We start from the raw sequence: 22,424 nt of genomic DNA on the forward strand, positions 1-22,424 counted from the left end.
ATATTGCACATCTCTAACTTAAACATCTGGATTCTATAGTATATAATGCAGATTATGCCTGAATTCCCAATGACTCCCAGTATTTGTGCACTACATAGTGTAGAATAATGGCTTCCAAACCCGATGTAGTGTGCTGGTTCAAAGAAAAGGATTTGGGTTTCAGCCTTTAACGATAAAATTGGCACGAACTGTTGAGAATTCTTCATCACGGCTACTGCACTACATCAAGACAAAACACAAGTTTCATTAAAAAAAAACTGGCATAACTTTTATTATTGTCGACAAATGACAGTCTACAAATGTATTGGGGTGAGGAACCTCAGACAATTTGAATAAGAAAAGAAACCCAAAACAAAACAGAGGGAGAAAACCCCCAATTCACTGTTCTGTCCTGACAAACACATCTAAAGTAGTAGAACTTCACACCCACATTTTCAATTTAAAAAGAAGAAGGAAGGGGGAAAAAAAAAAAAGAAAGAAAAGAAAGGGCCCCATTTCAGCGTGGCAGACCTATGAAAAAATTCCAGAGGTAGAGCAAATTGGATAAATACCAGGTTTTAAAACCCAGCATTAAACTGGGGAGAGAAAACTGATACACAACCTACAACATTAATCTGTAAAGCCTGGATCTTCAGAAGAGAGCGACACACAGACAGAACAGGTACGGGATTTCTGATTCATATACCAATTCGTCTTTTTCGAATATAAATGACTGGATATTTACACACCATGTTCTCCATACCGCCACAAGAAAGTTTTCCCCCGCTTCACCTCCATAAAAGAAAACACAGTAAATCTTTATAAAAAAACAAAACAAAAAAAAAACAAAAACAAACAAGAAATGTATACACATTCTGGATTGATTTGGGATGGTTGAAGAAAAGCAACACAAAACCCAACAGCAGGCTTTTCTGTGAAGCGTTGCAAGCATGGCGCTTAACAAAATGAAAGTAAAATCCACATTTTATAAATTTTTTTTTAATTAATAAAAAAGCCAAGCAAAATATGAACTCAATCTTAGATAACAGGGAGGACATTCCCAACCGATTCATCTGCTGAAGCTGAAAGCTCGGGAAAAGATCTCACACAAAATCTAAGATGCCGCAGAGTAATGGAGGTGGAGGGGTTGCAGGGTTTCACACGTGGAGTGGTGTGGCAGGTCCTGAGAGAGGTGGAGGGCGAGTCAGGTTAGTCATGGCGTCCCAGGATGTGAAGAGCACTGCAGGGGAGAGGAGAACAAATAGAGGGGTAAGTACTGACTAATATGCGCACTTCTAAATCCAAGTGCACATCACAGTTGAGGCAATGGCTTCTGCATTAGATGCTGTTTGGATGTAAGCGGAATCCGGTTGTGCACATTATTCATGGTCAGAAACTCCCTGGTGCGAGGCTCATGCAAAATCTTTCGCGCCACATCCCTGGCTTTTATGCAGCTCTTTCAACATGCCACGGGCGGGTGTATTGCTTTGTTAGGAGTTTCATAAAGATCAAATTAAAAGATTTTCAGTACGAATTGTAAAAATCTGCCTGGATGCACGGAAATATTTTAATAATAATAAAATAAATAAAAAGACATTTCCATTTTGTTACTTTTGTTGAAAACAGCACTTCAAAAATTCAAAAGAAAATAAACACCACACCGACAGGACTTGCCTGTTCTGTAGCAGGTACTGCGCGTTCTGAATCTGGTCCTGCGTGCCAGCGATGGTGATGATGCGATCTTCAGAGCCCTGGAGCGGGTCGTCGATTTTGATCGACGCTCCAGATTCTCGGCGGATCTGCTTAATCCTCTGGCCTCCCTTTCCGATGATGGATCCAGCCAACTAGAAACGCAGACACGGATGAAGAAGCGGGCTAGTACGTGTACATGTGCCTCATGTAAGGGCCTGTAATGTAATGTTTAATGTGTTCAAGGTCATTGGTGTGTTCATACGCACATCTTTGGGAATAGTCACTTGCGTGGTGATGACAGGACCTCCCATGTCACTGTAGCTACCTCTTCCCCCTGGAGGACACACGGAAGAGATGAGCCATTTATTACTATTCCATTCAATTCAATTTTATGTGTATAACACTTTTTACAACAGTCAGTGTCTCAAAGCAACTTTACAGAAATATAAAACACAGGATACAGATTTCAAGTGTGTGAATTTATCCATATTGAGCAAGCCGGTGGAAAGGAAAAACTCCCCAAGATGATATGAGGAAGAAACCTTGAGAGGAACCAGACTCAAGGGAACCCGTCCTCATCTGAGTAACAACGGATAGCGTGAAAGTAAAAAAGTTCATTATGGTTTGTACATGAAGTCTTTGTTGATCTAGTCCCTTGTTCACTAAAAGAGACCCGAGTGCAAAACTGCATGTGGTAATTGCAGTTCCAAGGCCATAGCAGCAACCGTAGTCCCCGCAACCACAGCAATAATGTGCATGTGGAATTTAGGTCCAAAAACCATTCCCATGATACTACAAGCGGCACCATCCTACCATTACTACAGATTAGAAGTAAATGCTCATCTAGTGTATAGAATGCTTACCAGAATGATAGTTATCCCAGGATGAGCTGTTGTCTAATGTTTGTTTGAAGAGAGACAGAGAGAGACAGCGTGAGAAAAACAGGTGATTTTTTTTTACTGCAAATGTGTACAACTACTGGCCTAAACAGGAGTCAAACAGACCTTGAGGATCTGCTGCTAGATGAATTTCTAGATTCAGGATGGTCACAGGGATGACAGTAAGTGACCATCATTACAACGCATTATTGTTAATTTCAAATCCAATCATTGTTAATCGTCAATCCAATAACAAAATTAGACAAAAAGGCTCACTGACTAACAAAGAGAAATCTACAACAGGACAAAAACTAAAATGTGTTTAATTACATTGCAAGGACACTAAGTGTGCACTAAAAGTCCCACTCAATACAATCAAAAACAAGAGTATTTGTTCATGTATTATATTTTCTCTCTAAGTATATTTAGTGTTTATCTGTATATACATAAGGTTGCAAACTGTAATATTAACAGAAATGAGCAGTTCTGCTAGCTCCTCAATCGTGTTTCTGTTGGTACCAATTCCAGTTTTTTTGGTGCTTAAATTTTGTGCTTTTTGCCGTTGAAAAGGCACTCAAATGGCCACATCAACTCCAGTAAAAAAATATCTAAACAGTATAAAACGGACACCTACCGTAGCCGCCATCATTCTGAAAAAGACAACAAAAAAATTGTAAGGGTCTTAAAACACAGTTTTAGCCAACTAACAAATGAATGCCTTCTTCAGCTGTTTCAGTCTTTTTCCTGTCTCTATGGAAACTAGCAAATCTGTTGCCAAGTAACAACTTGGGGGCTGCTTTTTCCCAATCCAACCATCTGTCCACTAAAGACTACGAGAACACATTTCCTATGAAAACGAGCCCTCGACTTTGGTGTAACGGCATTAAGACTTTGGCATGAGTTTAGGCAAAGCCCAATATCTTTGGTCACTAATAAAGCATATATTTTCTAGATAATTTTTGTGTATCATATGCAGGATATCCACATTTGCTCTCACCATACTGCCACCGTAGCGATCCCCAGGTCTTCCTCTCCTGTCCCCACTAAAGATGAAAAAGAAAACAAATGCAACATTTAAGGACAAACTGCATATTTGTGTATTAGGTGCTAATGGTGTACTGGGTATGATTAAGAGACACTGTAGTGCTAGCGTAGAAAGCTCATAGAAATGCTCCGCTGCACTTAAAAACAAACTACATCGCAGAAGAGACTTACTGCCGCCTGTCGTCCGAGTGACTGCGGTGGGAACTGTAGGAATACTGGTCGTCACTGCAAACACACATGGCCACACACACAGTCAGCAAACTTTATGCAAGGTTAACGAAGCTTACTTCATAAATCCATTGACTTGTGACTAAATACCCAACGAATGCTATTTTGAATAGGCGGCCCGCTCACCCTCGGCGATGGTGGGGAGGTCCCATCGGCATGTTGCGCGGGGGTCGGGCCCCACCTCTGCCTCCCCTCTGGGGTGGCGGAGGGCCTCTTCTCGGACTCATGTCATCGTAGTCTCTCCCTCTTGGCGGCATGTGGTGAGCCCGGGGGCCGGAGCGAGGGGGCATGCGATCAAACCCACGGTCCCGCGAGGGGAACCCCCCTCCCATTGGCCGGCGGCCACGTTCTTCGTACATCACGGTGTAGCCACCATAGTCGTACGTCTCGTCGTAAAAGTTTGGATCATACGGCTGTGCACGGCCTTTAATGGGTGCCTATAGAGAATAAATTATTACAAAACAGAGCTTTCGCTGACATGTAGTAATTGAGCAGACAAATGTTTTACCTCAGCAATGAGCTCCAGCATGGTCTTAATGCACTGCACAACCCTGTCTGCTTTACCACCAATCAGCACCACGCGGTCAGTGGACTGAGGACAGCACTCCTGGAACAGCTTGATGGTAGTCTGGGTGCTCTGGTATAATACAACACAACATGTAAAATCAGTTCTTTGAGTAAGTTTCATAATCAGTCTGTAAGAATTTCACTTTGTGAACCTCACCTCGCGCAGCTCTTTGATTTTGGCCCCCTTCACGCCGATGATGCTCCCTGCTAAACTCTGATGGATCAGCAGCCGCAACTCACAATCAAAGTCCACCCCTTTATGATGCTGATACTACACCAAAAAAATAAAGTGTCAACTCAACATTCAGATGGCGTTTACCCAAATAGGCAACTAAGACAGGTACCCTTACCTCCTCTAGTGTAGGGATGATCTTCAGCAGGATATCAGCTACAGTTGGAATGTCTGCGTTGATGCTCAGGATCCTTTGAAGTGTGCCGTTGTGATTCGTCACACAGGAAGACATGAGAGCGAGAATGACTATTAGACATGTGGCGAGTACTCGTGGGTCATTGCACTCAATGTGCGCCCCCTGTGCTGTGTATTAATGATATTGTCATGCACTCCCTCATGCACAGAAGAAAATAAAAAGGAGTGATGCACCACAGAGAAAGAAGAAAGCAAAAATAATGCTGTGAGGCTCCTTCCGGTCCCTGAAAAAGCAGGGTGGAGGAGAAGAGGTGTGCACTGCATGATAAAGCAGCACTTAAATGCTTTAGCACATTAAAAAAAAAAAAGCAAAAAAAACCCAGGAAACTGAGTGGAACAAGAGACAGAAAGAGGACTCTAATGCAAGTGTAATGAGTAAATGAAGCAAGAAGTCGTTTAGTGTTACAGGAATGAGAGACAGGATTTGAAATAAACAGAGAGAATGATGAGGGGATGCATGGCATGGATCACTGGTAATTTTTTTTAGGCTTTCCAAATAAGCCAAACACCACATCACAATACAAAGAAGAAAGAAATAATTAATGCATTTTGTACTGCTCCATCACCCTTATATCATAAATCTCATTGTTGCATTAGGAATAAATTAACTTGTGTTAATATTATGCTCTGCAAATATTTCACTGAATCTCTAACAGGTCAAATGAAGCACTTCTAATACAACTTCTGGTCTTTTCGATTAAGGACGGAAAGAAAAAAAAGGGGTCAGAGTCATTAAAGGACTGAGATGACACTAGTACAGGCACTTTGCATAACATTACGGCACTTAAGATTGACAGTCATGACATCACTCTAACCATATTTATGAGAGGAGGTTTATGGCAGTAGGGAGTTATCTGGTACATGAAGGACATCATTAACAGTACTGATATAGTCAGTAACAGTGTGGATAGTATTTGGAGGTTGGAGTATCTTGAGTGGCACGTACCGCTCGGGCCCACTGCTGTCTGGGACTGACACAGTGGCATTGTACTGCAGGGGCGGGGCCAAGCACCCAGAGCAATCAAGTAAGGCGCCCAAAAGGAATGGGCGCGATTATGGGCAGGGCCAACCAGGGAGTCAGGAGGTCAGGCAGCAACGCAGGTGGGCGGGACATGTCGATCCAGAATATTGGAATTGGCCAAAAAATAAACAACAAATACAAAAACAAGGAAAAAGGGGGAGAGGGAATGGAAGAGGAGTACAATTTTTAATTGGAAAAAAAATGTCAAGTGTGATTTCATATTCTGATATTGCTGGAGGAAAATGGAGGACAGGACAAGAAGAAAGCAATGAATATGTATTTTTTTTTTTTGACCTTTATAAATTACTTTTAGCATCTAGCTTGCTGTAATTAAACGTTAAAGAGTATATTTCACATGAAAAACACAACTAATGACCACAACGTATAACATTCTAACAATTTCCCCAGTACTCTAGAAACTAAAACATTATATTCACAATTATGGACCAGGGGAAACAATGATAAGAATATAAGTTATTGTTTTTTTTCCCCCCCTTTAAAAACATTAATCCAGCTTTACACTGTACGATATTCAGCCCGATTTCACAAATCACATGCACCATCGCACATTGTATAGTATAATCTTTGGTTATGACACCTGTCTAAAATCTACCAATAGCAGGACGGCATATGATTACACAAAACTCATGGGACGGCTACAAACACGGTAGTGGCAATGGCGAAACGTAAACAAAACGTATGGGATTTAAAAGAAGAGCAGTTTGTTCAATTTCAGCAGTAGACAGAACGTCTCTCTGTTTCATTACAGTTAAATCATGACAGGACACCCAAAATAAATAAATAAATAAATAAAATAAGGCGGCGACATGGAAAGAAACAGAGGATGAATTACAGCTTTCACGCGTGTAGCTAGTGAATTAACAAGCAAACGCTCTGCTCATAGAGTTTATTTGCAATTATGACAACGTGAAACTATTTTTATGCTTTCTAGTTAAAGAGCCACAAACCCGTGTCGGTACGTTCGTAGCTGAGCCGTCTTTGTTGTTTAATCCGACATGCAGTTATCGCGGTCCGTTATCGAACTCGTACAGGGGGCATCTTGTATGGCATGACGAGTAATCATAAAAAGCCGCTGGAATCGCACAGTGTAAAACCGGCTTTAGGAACACGCAAGACTAATCTCAATCCACCGTGTTTGTAGTGTGTGCGCGACTACCATGAACAAGATTTAACCTGTTTCCGTGTACTGAGAAAAACAGGACATGTTTCTTCGACTTTAATCATCAACATTTTACGAGTCAACAGGTTTTCTTGTCTTTCATCAGTAAAGAGAAACGAGTTTCAGTGGTGATCACGCAGAGTCTACAAACGGTGGCTAGAGATTAGATTAGAAAATGACTGTTTTTAACATTGAAGAGAAAAAAAAAAAAAAAAAAGTGTTACAGATTTCTACGTACGTGTGATTGTGAACATGCAGGACACAAAGACAGAAAAGTCATTTACTCACATCACTGCGCAGAGCTTTAATGTTCTTGCCCCCCTTTCCGATCACAGCTCCAGCATTCTGAAATTGCGGATGAGGGACACGCGGTTATCCAAAAACACCACTTTTGTGAAAGAATTCAATCAGTTAAGTGAAGCCCTGCCATATTCCAGTGTACGAGTGCTCACTTTGCTCTGTAACAACACGCGCAGTTCCACCATGTCATCAGATTTTCGCGAGCGCTTGTACGTTGGCTCATCGTCAGCATCCTCTGCGGGGCGCTTACCTGAAATACACAAAACACAAACTATAAGCATCACAGCACACGCGGACTTAAAAGTTTCAGCGCATAAAAACTGAAATTTGTGAAATGTCAACCAATATATAAAACACACACACACACAATTCCTTGTTCCTACCCCTTCCACTATATGAGCTCGCAGCCTCCCATGATTGCCTAATGCCACACCAACACCCCCCCCATGATTGCCTAATGCCACACCAACACCCCCCCTCCCCGACATTTTGCTCTCTTGGACTCCCGGCCACAGACCACGTCTAATGCTTAACTTTTAACGATTAGTCCGTAGCTAATGTGGTCGTGTTTCAGAGGCGTGTCATATTATACCGCTTTTGACCGATTAGCCTAAACATTCTGTTTATACTTCAGCAACGGTCTTTTAACCAGAGAAGGTAAATAAAATGAAAAGCTACATTTACATACATTATTAGTTTAGCGGATGCGTTTATCCAAAGCGTATTACAAATGAGGAAATACAAGCAAAGCAATATCAAGTGGAGAACACACAGTGCTACCATGCAAGATTTTTAATGGAGTTCTAGAGTAGCGAAGTGCACAGAGTAGAGGTGTAAGAGCCAGCGTAAGTGCAGATTTATTTTTGAGTGGGGACAAGTTAGGGGTTAGTTAAGTGTTCATGGAAGAAGTGGGTCTGTAACTATATTTTTTTTTGCTGTCAAGATAAATGACTGGGGACGTGACTGTGAGGAAATTTTCCCACCGGTTAATCGCTTCTGAATGCCTGTGTAGCCGTGCACATTTCACTTTCGAATTAGCAGCAATTCAGGGCGGCAATTGCTTGAATGGTGGATTCATTATTACTCGTAATGAAAAACACAACAACTACAAAACAGTACAATGACAAACTCGCTTATATTAAACATAGAACTTTTGAAACCAAATTTTTCACCATCGTCTTGTCAGTCAGCTCGCCTCACTCTCACTCATGACGAATGAAATCTGACTCCTGCTGATCTGATCTGCAACTCGGATTCATTCGGCTCGTGAGGAATTGAGCAGACGCGTTTTTAATTCTAGCGTCCTTTCTCTACCTGAACCAAATGTTTTTTATTACTATAAAAAAGGAAAAACAACGGTGGGGCAGTGCCATGGTGGGCAAGTGACATAATCGGTGTGGGGACGAACACCGTGTAACACCGATTATCGCAGCAAGCCTAACAGTGACTGATTCTGCCGTCCGGATTCAGGTCAGAAGTCTGTTCCACCACTGAGGGACAGACATTTTGAAGCTTCATGCCTCACTGGGTAGGCACTACCAGGCACCGGTCGTTAACCGATCACAGGCTGCGTGAAGGAACAGCACCTCAAGGAGAGTATTGAGGTAGGGAGTGTTGTTCCATAGACAATCTATGAACATCTATGGAAACACTCCCCTTTCTGAGCTAATGTGTCTAATCCTGTAGCTAGTCTCTGGTCTGATAAGCTGCCAACAAAAAGATCTGCTACACGAATCGCACCAGCTTGTGTTTAGAAACCTATCATAGCTGAACTACTAAAGATGCAATCATACGTTACCGGGCTTTGTTTGGTATGTGGAAATACTTTATCGGGTCTGCACGCGACACGAAAACTGCACTACCAGTTTTCTATTAAGTCGAGGTAAAAGGTCTCAAGACGTACAAACACTGACCATTACCATTGCTCTCCGTGCTGCTGAAAGTCTCCTCTTCTTGCTGGTCGTTTTCCGTGTCCATTATTTAATTGTACTGGAGATCCTCGCTGGGCTTAGTAAATCTGAGGGTTAAAAGAAACACAGAGAGAAACGTAATTTACAGCCTAATCTAAAAAAGTTTGGTCAAAAGAAAACTAGAGTGAGATTCGAGAGGACATGAGCTCGCATTTAAGCTACTGAGCTTTAAAAGAAAACAATCTGCATCAACATGAATTGATTTAATTATAATAATTGTAACAGATTTGGCTCTGGTTCTGAAGAGAAATCAACTAAACTTTAAAAGACAAAAAAAAATTGCTCTTCAAATGTTGTTAATCAAACCGACATCTTTTCTTTGGCTTGCAAACACACCAAAGCCACAAACATAGCAACAAGGATTACACAACACAAGCTGGCCAATTATTAAACAAGGAAACGGTGTAGAGAGTGTTTAGGTTGCTAAGTGTTTATGTTTACTCTGAAAAACAATCATTATACCAGGAAAAATCTCAGAGCTGTCATCAAAATTAAAATTTAATCCACGCATTTGAGTGTCTTTTTTTTCTGTTGTAGCGAATGTAAGTGTTTTACAAGCATAGCGCGAGCTCGGCTAATCTCACTCAGTTGCATTAACGAACATTCACACCAAAGCATTCATGCTAGCTAATTTAATAAGAACAAAGGAAACGGTAGTAAAATCCGCCATATGAAACCATAAATACGTTGGCCTTTTACAAACTGCTCTTTTCAATCTCGTTTATCGAGCCGTAATTAATACCAAGCATTCAAAACACAAACTAGCGTTAGCAAACTAGCTAGCGTTCCTTGCTAACGTTATCTAATTAACAATAGATAACCCGAGCTAGCAAGCTAGCTGGCTAACTTCCGCCTATTAGGAATGTTCTCGAATTAAACGAATTTAGACTCACGCGGTGGTTTATTGTCTGGCCTGATTCTGTATATAAACCTGAAGTATTAAATTATATCCATACATGTATATTAAAAGCTAAATATTTCTCCCATAAACGAAAATGAAACCCTCGGCAAAGCAGCTAGCTAGCCGAGAACACCACGACTAGCATGAACGCTAACGTTTTCTCGTGAACTAGAATGAGACTCAAACTCAAATAAAGTCAAATGCGTAGAAGAAACGTGCACATCGATCAACAAATCTTTCAGTATATTTAAAATAAAAAATATGCTATTTTGCTTTGTTGTTGTTGTTTTTTTGTTTTTTCCACTCACACCAGGAAACAGCAACCAACCTTAAATCTATCGTCCAGAGTCCTCCTCCCCTAATAACACCGCGCGCACACACACGCACACATAGGGAAAACCCGCCTTGGCGTAGACCAATGAAAGCACAGCCCTCCAAATGAGAAGCGCTCTGATAGGTCTAAAGGGCCGGAGACTAAATGCTCATTAGACAAAGTAGCTGTCAATCTTAAACATCCCGCCCATATAATTCTCAGCATGGTTGTTAGACCGGGGTTGTATTGAAGTTAGAAGCTGCTTGGTAATATCTATGGAAATATGGAAATGCAATATATTAGATAACATTTAGCAAAAATATATATATTTAGACAATGCTGGGAAACTGTTTGAAACATAACTGCTGAAATTGTTCTACTTGTCTGTTTTTGTGAGTATTTAAAAAAAATATATCTACTCTGAGAAATAGAGTTAGTTAACTGGTTATCTAATGCTAATTGCTAATTGCACTTCTGTAAATGCTGCACTTTATCAAGATAACTTTATGGTTGATTTTTCGATCTGAATTTATTAGATCTGAAATAACTGAGGGTAATCTGAGAGAGTCACATACATTTGAAATGTGCATGTGTATTCTATATTGACATAATGTAAACATAGGCAGTTTGTTTAAAATGAAAGCTTCAGCAGTTAGTCAATGATGATATCTGTACAATCTAGGAAATGACCATGGTTGAAGCATTGCATAAACTTCAAACCTTCTTTCTTCATGTTTTTTAGAAACTTTATTTTTTTTTTTTCCATATTAAGAAAATCATCATTGGATGCTGAATGTCACATGTCTGGAGTCAGAACAGTGTTTTATGACTGTTAAGCCGGCTTTATATTATGATCTTGATGAAAAAACAAGACAGCAAAATTCCTTGGTCATGAGTTGAGGTTGGCGATTGTAGGACACATAACGTGATGTGCTCACCAAAAGACAGTCGATGATAATTTTCAGAGTGTGAGCACTACTATGATGCTTGCTAATAGGAGGATGGGATAGGATTGCGCGAAACATACGGGACAGCTACAAATACTACTGAATGAAACATGCTAGTGGACAGAAGAATATCCTAAATACCTCAAGCTCACTTTGAAGAATATTTGATTGACGACATAAGCAGTATGTACTCATTTTCTTTAATCAGAGGTCTATCGTTGGAGGATCTTCATCGTATGTTCTTACAAGGAGAATGCATTATCTCAGCTCCAAATTTAATGGGATCATCTTGTACAGGGTGACAAGTAATAATCTTAAATGACCACTAAAAGCACACAGTCTAAAATGGGCTTTATTGAATCATTTAGTGATTTAGTAATTTGCTTCCTATTTGTTTAGAACTGAGAGCTGTGTCAGTGAACAGGAAGAGGATGCCAGTGGACGGTGGTACCCAGGCCACCCAGGCCTGGCTGCGCTCCACATGGCACATCCAGGTGCCCCAGGCATGGCTGGATGCCTGTGTTGAATGGGTAACGGAGGAGGCAGGTGGCGTGGCCTTGCCTCAAGCCCAGCTAAACCAACAAGTTCTGGACCAGTGGCTTCTTACAGACCTCCGTGACTTGGCTCATCCCGTCCTTCCTGCTGGCATTTCTGAGGCCGAAAAGATGGAACTGAATGGCTGCTACTGCCTCCAGGTGGACTCGCTCTTGGATATTAGCCAGCCGGCCTATTCTCAACTCCAGCGTGTCCGCGGCTCTCATTGCTCCAATGATGAAGTCACAGCCGTGACGCAGGCCACCCAGAAACCATGGGAGGCGAAGCCGACTCGAATGCTGATGCTGCAGCTCACTGACGGTGTTCAGAACCTGGAGGGCATAGAGTACCGACCTATTCCAGCTCTCACTGCCAACCTGCCCCCAGGCACCAAGCTGCAGGTGGTGGGAATGGTGATGGTACGTCTGGGGGTGCTGCTGCTCAAACCGGAGAATGTGAAGGTTCTTGGTGGAGAAGTAGAGGAGCTGATGGAGGTGCATTCTCAGAGCAGGGTGCTCTACAGAACCTTAGGGTTGCCTGAGGAAAACCATCAGCAAGAAGCAGAAGATCAAGAGGTCAGGCAAGGAGCAAGAATCGAGGGAACCCTGGACAGCGGATATGAGAGCATTCCAAGCAGCCTGAACTTGCAAATGATCAGCAGAAATGAGCCTCGTCATTTAGAGAACTCTAGATTAAGCACCCTTGAAGCGGCACCCATTTCTAGACAGAGTGGGACAGATGTAGCCGATATTCCAGACGAGGACTTTGATAACGTTCCGGATGATTTCATGGATTATCCAGAGGACATTGGCAACAATTGGCAAGAAGACTCTAACCATGGGCTAGACGACTGGGGCAACAATCCAGATGACTTCAGTAATGGTCCAGAGGACTTTGATGACATTCCAATGGAGGAATTGGATGACCTGTTGTCACCTACCGATCCTGAAATCCTACCTAGCAGTAGACCTGAGGAAAATGGAGGAACACAACAACAGGATGTTTCAAGTTCTGACTACGTACAAACAGATGGTCAATTCAACCAACCCAAAGCATCAAATCATCTTCGTTTACCCTCCAAAGCTCACCTCAGTGAGGCAAATCCAGTTGAAGTTATTGAAGTTGATGCAGATGACTACTTCGCCCCTTCCCCAGAACCAAAGATAGCCAGATATGAGTCCAGATTGCAGGTTCCTGCAAACAACTACAGCAAAAAAACTGACGCAACAATCCTCAACCAATCCCGACCATCAAATCGCCTTAGTTTATCCTCCAGCATTCCCCTCAGTGAGGCAAATCCAATTGAAGTTATTGAAATTGATTCAGATGACAACTCCTCCTCTTCCCCAGGACCAAAGATGGCCAGATATGAGCCCAAATCACAGGTTCCTGCAAACAACTGCAGCAAAAAAGCTGACACGTCAATCCTAAACTACCTTTGTATTTTGAAGGCTGGTGTTTGGCCACCTCATAGTACTCAAGTAGTGCGGCTGCATGCCTTTATAGTCACTCTGCTGGGGAGCCTGCGCAGCAGTGGTGGGGAATGGAAAGTCAGGGCCACCATATCAGACGGGACCGGATACCTGGATGTGGATCTATCAGACAGTTTGCTGGCAAATCTGATTGGCTTCTCAGCAGCAGAATCTAAAGTTCTAAGGAAGGATCCAGCAAAGCGTGGTGTGGTGGACGCTGGGATACAGAACTGTCAGAGGGAGCTGGTGGATATGTGCTGTGTGATGAGTGTGCAGGTAGATCCGAACGGGACAGGTATGGTGCTAGGAGCCGATCCACTGACGGGCAGAGAGTGCTGTGAAATACAGAAGAGGGTAACAGACAGGAGGTCCTAACACATGTGCTGCTGTGTTGTTATCTGTTATCTTAAAATGTTATTGTTGCTATTGAATGAAAGCAGGCAGGTGTCAGTTAGCATTGTGCAACTTAAATAATGATAACTGAAGGACTAAATGCATTAAAAACAGTTGTAATAAAAAATTCCATCTGATTTTAATACTTTTTTTTTTTTTGCATTCCTGTACTATATAAAATGTAGAAATGTGCATTTTTGCAATCTGAATTTTGTTTTCCAAAACAATTAGCAACAAAATAATAATTCAGATAAACTTCCAGTGCTAACTCTAACGCACAGTCCAGAACTTTCTGAAAATGTATGCTTGGCATTTAGCGAGTGTTTATTTTATTTATTAATTTTTTTAAGTTGTCTGTTTTCTTTTAATGTTTTTTTTTTTTTTAATTTCTACTATAATTGCAAAAATAAATGTATAAAGCTCATCATCAATTGTGTCATATAGTGACTAGATGATTGTTTTATATTTTACACCAATATGTCCATCAATATGGCATTTTACAGCGGGCACACAAATTTTTTCGCTCATTGCAATGCAATGCAATGCAATATTCATGCTATATTCTGCAATGTGAGTCCAGCTTTTTATCTTTTTTTCTTTCTCATTTTCTTTGTCTTTATTTTTCTGTCTCTTTCTTTCTTTCGTTCTTTCTCATTCTTTGTTTATTTATTTTTCTTTCTGTCCCTTCTTATTTTTTTCTTCTTTCTTTTGAATCCACCCTACTCCGTCCTACTTCATCTCACTCCACCTCACTCCATCCTACTCCATTTCGCTTCATCCTACTCTCTCACTCCATCTTACTCCATCTTACACCATCCTACTTCATCTCACTCCATCCTACACGCCATCTCACTCCATCTTACACCATCCTACTCCATCTCACTCCACTCCATCCTACTCCATCCTACACTCCATCTCGCTCCATCTCACTCCATCTTACACCATCCTACTCCATCTCACTCCATCCTACTCCATCTCACTCCACTCCAACCTACTCCATCTCACTCCACTCCATCCTACTCCATCTCACTCCATCCTACTCCATCTCACTCCATCCTACTCCATCTTACACCATCCTACTCCATCTCACTCCATCCTACTCTACCCCACTCCATCCTATTCTATTACACTCAACTCCATCCCACTCCACCCCACTCTGTCTCAATCCACCCCACTCCACCCTACTCCATCCCACTCCATCTCACTCCACCCCACTCCATCACATTCCATCCCACCTCACTCTGATTCTGGTGCAAAACCAGCTTTACAGTGGTGTTAAAAGGTTAGAATCACAGCAAAAATCAAGTTTAAGTTTGAATGTCTGTTCTTTAATGTTCTGCTACCTTTGACTAAGACTTGCTTTATTACTATCATGTGCTCTATTACTTTAGATAAAATGCTCAAAAAAGCAGCAAATTTGATCAACTTGTTTATTCACATAGGCTACCAAACCAAGTGTTACTGCAGCCTTTGCATGCAAAGTTTGGCCTAAACACTAACAATAAGCATTTGTCCTATTTATTAGTCTCAGCTGATATTTACTGCATGACATTTGGTGAAAGAAGTGTTTCCTGTTTTCCGTCTGCCACTGTAATGGGAACCAGTAGATGGTAGCAGAGGAGCATGCATCACTCTGTCACTCTATAATGGTGCCATTTAGACATCAATTAGAGCCAAAGCACTTCTCACGTAATGAAATTGCCAATTCCACTGCTGTACCATGTGCTGTCCTACTGCTAGACCACCCTGAGCTTGATTTATACAAATAAGTTTACTAAGCTGTACCATTCATTGTCACTGGGGTGGTCCATCAAGTGTTTAAGAGTATTTTACCTAGAAATGTGTGTGTAGTGTACCTTTTAAAGCTTTACCCTAAAATGTATGTAATATTATACCTTAACTCTTTTCTTTTTCCATATACAGTACTGTGCAAAAGTTTTAGGCACATGCAAAGAAATGCTGTAGAACAAAGATGCCTTCAAAATAATGAAATTAAATCATTGTGTATATATAAAAAAAACAACAACATAAAGAGCAGTAAATAGTAGTGAATGAAACAAAGACAATGTTTGGTGTGACAAAAATAAATAAAAATACTAGTCTCGGGTAGAATTAGCGCAGTTTTATAAGGAAATGTAAGTTTTATTGAGCATCTTGCAGAACCAGCCACGGTTCTTCTGGAGACTTTGACTATTTTTGCAGCAAAAGCCAACAACCTTCATTGTGTTTTTTTTGTCTGAAAAGTGTCTCTTAATAATACGTCACTTTCTTTACTGACATACAAACATTTTTCTGTAACATTTCATTTTGTGCTGGAAAACTAATGTTTGGGAATCTAAAATGTTTTTTGTACTGACTCGATAATGTAGGAGTCATAAAATATCTGTAAGAAAGATTATCAGCCTACAATATAATTTTTGTTTGTGCCTAAAATTTTTGCACAGTACTGTATAATCACATTTCCAGGTTAAAGATATATAACATACACACACAGTATAAAGGTATCATCACAAAGTCAAGAAAATGCCAAGTTTAGTACCCCTTTTTTTTTTGAGAGTGTAGTTTTCCATGTCTTTTAGCTGTAAATCCTTTTCTTTTGTTATTAGAATTTGTGTGTATATATAGACCGTGAAATGAATCGATATGAAAACGACACGTCCCTTTGTATATGCTAAAAATGGCAAGGCTGTGTTTAGAAAGTAGCTACCTCCCCTTGAGAAACACCTGTTTTCATAACAGTCCTCCTACTCCCCCCGCAATACCTGCAACACCTCGTGCGTCATGGCTCACGTCACACCAGAGAGACTTAAGCGCCTGAGAGTTACGGCACAGCCACAGGTTGCCAGATCTGCTTCCAGTCCACACATTGTGTAAAACTCAGCTGCTGTGCTTGCTCTTTGATTCCCAGTTCATCATAAAAATCCACCGCAAAGCTGTAAACCTGACCAAAATATCAGGCTGTACATCAAAACAGTGGAAAGGTGAGGGTGTAATCACGTATCAGTAGTGGACAACATCAGTGTGGGATAAATGTTTCGATGAACATCTCGTTGTAGAATTTATGTAGAATATTTCTGGGGGATATTGTTAATTCTGTACACAACAGAAGTGATTTTGCCTAATTACATAGTACTGATTTAGCGCTGCTGAATGCTTGATTCTGATTGTTCAGAAGGTGTTGATAATGATAAGGAGTCTTTATTGATCACATATACACAGTGAAATTCTTTTCTTCGCATACCCCAGCATATTAGGAAGCTGGGGTCAGCCAGGATACAGTGCCCCTGGAGCAAAGAGGGCTCAAGGGCCCAACAGTGGCAGCTTGGCAGTGCTGGGGCTTGAACCCCCGACCTTCCAACCAGTAACTCAGAACCTTAACCGCCAAGCCACCACTGCCCCGACAAGCTTGGTAAGCTTTCTATAAGCTCAGTCTGATACGTTATACTTTCTATAGTAACAGCTTATACATGCATGTTCGCCTCACACCTCCAGAGTTGGGGGTTCGATTCCCACCGTGGCCCTGTGTGTGCGGAGTTTGCATGTTCTCCCCGTGCTGCGGGGGTTTCCTCTGGGTACTCCGGTTTCCTCCCCCAGTCCAAAGACATGCACGGTAGCCTGATTGGCATATCCAAAAGTGTCCGTAGTGTATGAATGGGTGTGTGAATGTGTATGTGAGTGTGCCCTGAGAGGGATTGGCACCCTGTCCAGGGTGTACCCCACCTTGTACCCGATACTCCCTGGGATAGACTCCAGGTTCCCCACGACCCTGAAGGATAAGCGGTATAGAAAATGGATGGATGGATGAAGTTGTCAACACTTTGTAACAGTCAGAGGCAAAGTTTTAAATTTAACTTGAAATTTTCCACCATGGAAGAGTCTTCAGGATGGAGGACTTCCTGTTTAACATGACATGATGCATTTATTTTGGTCTAATTTACTTCAAGAGAGGCCTGTGAGGGAATAACTCCGTAGCTGCTGTAATGTAAATGATGACAGGATCTCACTTGTTTCACGGGCGTTCACAATATTAATCATAGCTATAAAAGAAGAAACAATATGACGTGTCTTTTTTTGGAATAAATAAAAATTGCAATCATTGGAAAATTGCTGTAGTATAAGAGGAATAAAAGACTTCGGAATGTGCTATTATTGGGAAATAACTTTGCATCAGGCCGAATCGCACCACCGTCTTCTTGAGTGTTTTCCTGTAGCAGCAACCAAGTGTTGTATTCCTGACTTACCGTCAGATTGTTGCTCTAATCAAAGTGAAGTCATATTTTTGGCTCTGATTGCAATTGGGAAAATTAGGCGAAAAATAAGAATGCACAACGTAATATTTGTGCAATATAAAGCGGACATGATTGATATGAGTTTGTTTTAATTAGATTTATGCTTCATAATCAGTTTGGTAGAGTGAAGTCAGGACAATAGAGCTACTTTTTGGCCTCTAAAGAGCCATTTAAAAAGAACTCCTCACATAATGCATTGCTTTCAAATGTGTTTATTAAGACGCATTTATTAAAGTGTCCTCTGTCATTATATGTTGAAAATATATAACAACATATGACAAAAAGACCTACAGTTATATAAATGTCAGATGTCTGCCTTACATTCTGAAATACCATGATGATGTCAAATGGGTTACTTTTTTCAGTCACAGTGTACAAATAAATCATCATTCTGAACAAATTAAAACACATTGTTGACACAATTCTTTTCTTCAGTTTCTTTTGAGAAATTCACCAAAATTGCTTGCTTGTTTGCGTAGCATGTGTCTGAATGACGTAGCAGATTTTTGTTCCAGACAAATGTAATTAAATTGAACTGATTCATTAACATCACATATATTGCATGGAACTATTGAAAATAAATTATATTAATTGCATTAAAATACAACAGTGATAGTCAAAACAAATGTCGTTTCATTTCCTGAATGTGTGTGTGTGTGTGTGTGTGTTTATGTTATAGTTTTGTTTTTTTCTTCTAAAATACTTTATTTATTTAGAAAAAAAAAGTTATTTTGCAGAGCTTACCTTTTTATTCTAGAGACCATGAATATGTTACTCAGGAAAAAATCGCTTAGTGATGTTCACTTCCCTTCAGTAAGTGATTTCCTTTGCTAGTCTCTAAAAAAAAAAAAAAAAAAGGCAATGCCACGCCCATAGCATCCTCAGACTTCAGAAATTTTACATGATGGTTAAACCACAGCCTAAATATATTTGAATTAAACACAATAGGGAAGACATAATATGTGACAGTAATGTGATTAAATAGGATGGAAATGTTTCATGTAAATGAAGTTTGAGATGCATAAAAGTGTCTCTGAGATCGAATTGTGCTGCTTCATCCTCACATATCTGTTTTGCTTCTTGCTCTTGGTTTTCCTCACCATTGTATTGTGCAAAAATACACAAATACAATATATACTGCATATGTACATAAAAAAAAACACTACCCTTGCAGAATAATCACATACATTTCACGTGAAAATGTGTTATAACGTATGTGATTAAAAGTTGGAAGAAAAAAAAAAACGTGGAAAAAGTCCACTGAAAGGAAACATGTGACATCATGCGAATGCCATATGTGTGAAACAGGAACATGTAAAAATAAATGAATCATGGGATAAAAATCACAAATGAAAATAAATGTGGCCTGCGTAAAAATGACTGTACATGTGAGAATAAATGAAACGTAAAAAACAAAAAAATCCTCAATTGTGTGTAAAAAATCATATGTGAAAATAAACGAATAACGTGTAAAAATCACGTGTGAAATGTAATGTCAAGTCATTGTGTGAAACGTGAACATAAATGGAATCATGAAAAGTTTTCTTGTGAAATTTTTATATTTATAATACGGAAAAAAAAAGTCACATAAAATGAATGGACCATGTGAAAATAAATGAACTAAACAAAAATTCATGAATCATATGTCAAAATTGAATGGGGGAAAAAATTAAGGAATTGTGTGTGGGGGAGTGGGGGGGGTCACGTTTGAAATTAAGTGAATCCCATGAATCACAAAAGAAATCAAATGTGAAAATGAAAGAATCATGTAAAAAAAAAAAAGTGAAATGTAATTATTTATATGAAAAAAAAAAATCCTGTGAAATTAAATGAATTGTTTAAAAATCGCATGTAAAAAGAAATGAATCATGTGGGGGGAAAAATAAATGCACTACATGTGAATCATCTACATGGTAAATCTTCTCTACTTTTTTAATCTGAACGGTTCTACAAAGCACTTTACACCGTGTCTCATTCACACACACACGGTAGCAGAGCTGCCATGCAAGGCGAAAACTTGCCATCGGGAGCAACTTGGGGTTCAGTTTCTTGCCCAAGGACACTTCGACATGTGGAGTCACATGGGCCGGGAAGCGAACCATCAACCCTATGATTAGTGGACAACCCGCTCTACCACCTGATCCACAGCCGCCATCTACATTTGAACAGTAAAAATAAAATTCACATGGGAATCATGTTTGTGCGACTTTTCTTTTCTGCAAGTGTTGGGCCACCATTAGCCTTAAGAACAGCTTCAGTGCTCCTTGGCATCAATACCACAAGTCTTTGGGACTGTACTGGTGCAATGACCTCTGTTCTTCTAAAACACTTTCCCTCAGTTTGTGTTTTTTTAATGATGGTGGTAGAGAGCGCTGTCTAACATGTTGCTCGAAAACCTCCCATAGATGTTCAGTGTGGGTTGAGATCTGGAGATCTGGTGGATGGGGCGGAGTCATCCTGGAAGAAACCACTCCCATCGGGATAGAAACGTTTCATTATAGTATGATGATCAGTTAGATGAACTTCTCTCCAAGGCAAATGTTCCCAACCCTGGTCCTGGAGTACCTCCTGTTCCATACATTTTAGTGTTACCTGTTAATTAGCTGATTCGGTGTGTTAGTTCAGGGAAAACACTCAAATGTGCAGGGAAGGGGGTTTTCCATGCTACTTTAAAAGAATTTAGTATATTTCAATTATATACTGTAGTACATGTCACATAAAATTAATAAAATGTTTTCTGTGGTGTATTTAATAGACTGACATTTTTGTCAGTGTTTCATTTTTCTTCTTTGTTTTGAACTAGCTAGGAGTAAGATTTGCCTTTAAAAACATCTCATTAAAATCAGAATCTTACATCCAAATCTCAAAACTACAGATTTTATGGAAATCAGGCCAAAGGCGAAGCATCCAGGGTTAGACGTTTTCAGAGTGTGGACACATTTAGAATTCGGCCAATCAGAGCAATCTGCCACGATCACGTTCATGAAGGGAAAGGGAAAGACTTGGATTAGATTTCAGTGAAGTCGAAACAGAAGATATGAAGAAGAGCCTTGAAAGTGTTCATTCTTATTAAAGCAGCTAACTTTGGCTGTTAGCTGCTAATGATTGCCAGCAAGCTAACACTGGCATAGCCTAACTAGCTACAGTAGAACATTCCCTAATCATTTCACTGGCTTTTTATTAAGCATCGAGTGAACGTCTGTAGCAAATGAACTTTTTCAGTAGAACACGAAAACTTATTTGTTGCACCGCTCTACTTTCCGCCCAGGGAATCCTGGATGCTCCACCGTTGACCTAATTTACATAAAATCTGTGTTTTTGAGATTTAAATGTTTGAGATTTGTATTTAGGGTTCTGATTTCTTTTTGTTTTGTTGTTTTATTAAATCAAACCTGAGATTTAGAATGAAATGTTTTTAAAGAGAAATCTTACTCCTAGGAATTTCAAAACAGAAAAAAAAAACCATGTAAATTTATTACATACACCACTGAAAAAAAATTATGTAATGTTACGTCTATACAGGAGGGCACGGTGGCTTAGTGGTTATCACGTTTGCCTCGCACCTCCAGGGTTGGGGGCTTGAATCCTGCCCCTGCCCTGCATGCACGGAGTTTGCATGCTCTTCTCATGCTTCGGGGGTTTCTTCTGAGTACTCCTGTTTCCTCCGCCAGTCAAAAGACATGCCGTGCAGTCTGATTGGCATTTGGGCGGCTGTGGCTCAGGTGGTAGAGTGGGTTGTCCACTAATAGTAGGGTTGGCGGTTCGATTCCTCACATGACTCCACATGCCGAAGTGTCCTTGGGCAAGACACTGAACCCCAAGTTGCTCCTGATGGCAAGTTAGCGCCTTGCATGGCAGCTCTGCTACCATTGGTGTGTGAGTGTGTGTGTGTGTGTGAATGGGTGAATGAGACACAGTGGAACCGTTAAGGTTAAAAAAAAGTGCTCTATAAGTGCAGACCATTTACCATTTGGGTGTGTGATTGTGCCCTGTGATGTGTTGGCACCCCGTTCAGTTTGTCCCCGGCCTTGAGCTCCCTGGTCTCGAATAAGTGGGATGGAAAATGAATGGATGGAATGGATGTGTTTATAATATCCGAAATTCAAAACTCATATACTGTTGTCAGCTTTCAAGTGCCATTACAATATCCTGTGTTCTAAAGGGGCAAATGGAGCCAAACCACAACAATGAAAATGCCCCAGAAGTATCTACGTACACGCACTCGTTTACTCGAACATGTCCTAAACAAAGATTGGCAGGATGATGCTCCTGCGTGTCCAATCCTGCTT

At 40.5% G+C, this 22,424-nt stretch overlaps 2 protein-coding genes across 6 annotated transcripts; one reads left to right on the top strand and one right to left on the bottom strand.

Annotated features, from left to right (window-relative positions):
* Window positions 1-240: 240 nt before the first annotated feature.
* On the bottom strand, window positions 241-10,591 carry hnrnpk (heterogeneous nuclear ribonucleoprotein K). Of its 5 annotated transcripts, none has more exons than XM_053624362.1 (17): window positions 10,516-10,591; window positions 9,230-9,333; window positions 7,469-7,566; window positions 7,305-7,361; window positions 5,762-5,805; window positions 4,739-4,811; window positions 4,546-4,659; window positions 4,330-4,458; window positions 3,948-4,258; window positions 3,765-3,818; window positions 3,547-3,592; window positions 3,184-3,199; window positions 2,676-2,702; window positions 2,535-2,567; window positions 1,938-2,005; window positions 1,654-1,823; window positions 241-1,219 (listed from the first exon to the last, which is right to left on the bottom strand). In XM_053624362.1, the coding sequence occupies exons 2-17, from the start codon at window positions 9,291-9,293 to the stop codon at window positions 1,189-1,191; spliced, it is 1,335 nt and encodes a 444-aa protein (XP_053480337.1). In that variant the 5' UTR covers window positions 9,294-9,333; window positions 10,516-10,591; the 3' UTR covers window positions 241-1,188. The 5 variants fall into 5 exon arrangements, with proteins under 5 accessions (XP_053480337.1, XP_053480341.1, XP_053480338.1 ...); XM_053624363.1 differs by having other exon boundaries at window positions 242-1,219; window positions 9,236-9,333; window positions 10,516-10,590; XM_053624365.1 differs by lacking the exon at window positions 2,676-2,702 and having other exon boundaries at window positions 242-1,219; window positions 9,236-9,333; window positions 10,516-10,590.
* Window positions 10,592-10,660: 69 nt separating this feature from the next.
* On the top strand, window positions 10,661-14,277 carry rmi1 (RMI1, RecQ mediated genome instability 1, homolog (S. cerevisiae)). The gene is made up of 2 exons (XM_053624361.1): window positions 10,661-10,892; window positions 11,847-14,277. Exon 2 carries the CDS (start codon window positions 11,879-11,881, stop codon window positions 13,826-13,828), a length of 1,950 nt encoding a protein of 649 aa, XP_053480336.1. The 5' UTR covers window positions 10,661-10,892; window positions 11,847-11,878; the 3' UTR covers window positions 13,829-14,277.
* The last annotated feature ends 8,147 nt before the right edge of the window (window positions 14,278-22,424 follow it).

Source organism: Ictalurus furcatus, chromosome 5 (genome assembly GCF_023375685.1).
Source record: "Ictalurus furcatus strain D&B chromosome 5, Billie_1.0, whole genome shotgun sequence".
Classification (NCBI taxonomy): Eukaryota; Metazoa; Chordata; class Actinopteri; order Siluriformes; family Ictaluridae; genus Ictalurus; species Ictalurus furcatus.

Coding starts and splice junctions, on each gene's coding strand:
- hnrnpk (XM_053624362.1), bottom strand. CDS start 9,293: ATGGACACGGAAAACGACCAGCAAGAAGAGGAGACTTTCAGCAGCACG. Junction 7,362..7,468: donor GCGTGTTGTTACAGAGCAAA/GTGAGCACTCGT, acceptor CCGCAATTTCAG/AATGCTGGAGCTGTGATCGG. Junction 1,824..1,937: donor AAGTGACTATTCCCAAAGAT/GTGCGTATGAAC, acceptor CTGCGTTTCTAG/TTGGCTGGATCCATCATCGG.
- rmi1 (XM_053624361.1), top strand. CDS start 11,879: ATGCCAGTGGACGGTGGTACCCAGGCCACCCAGGCCTGGCTGCGCTCC.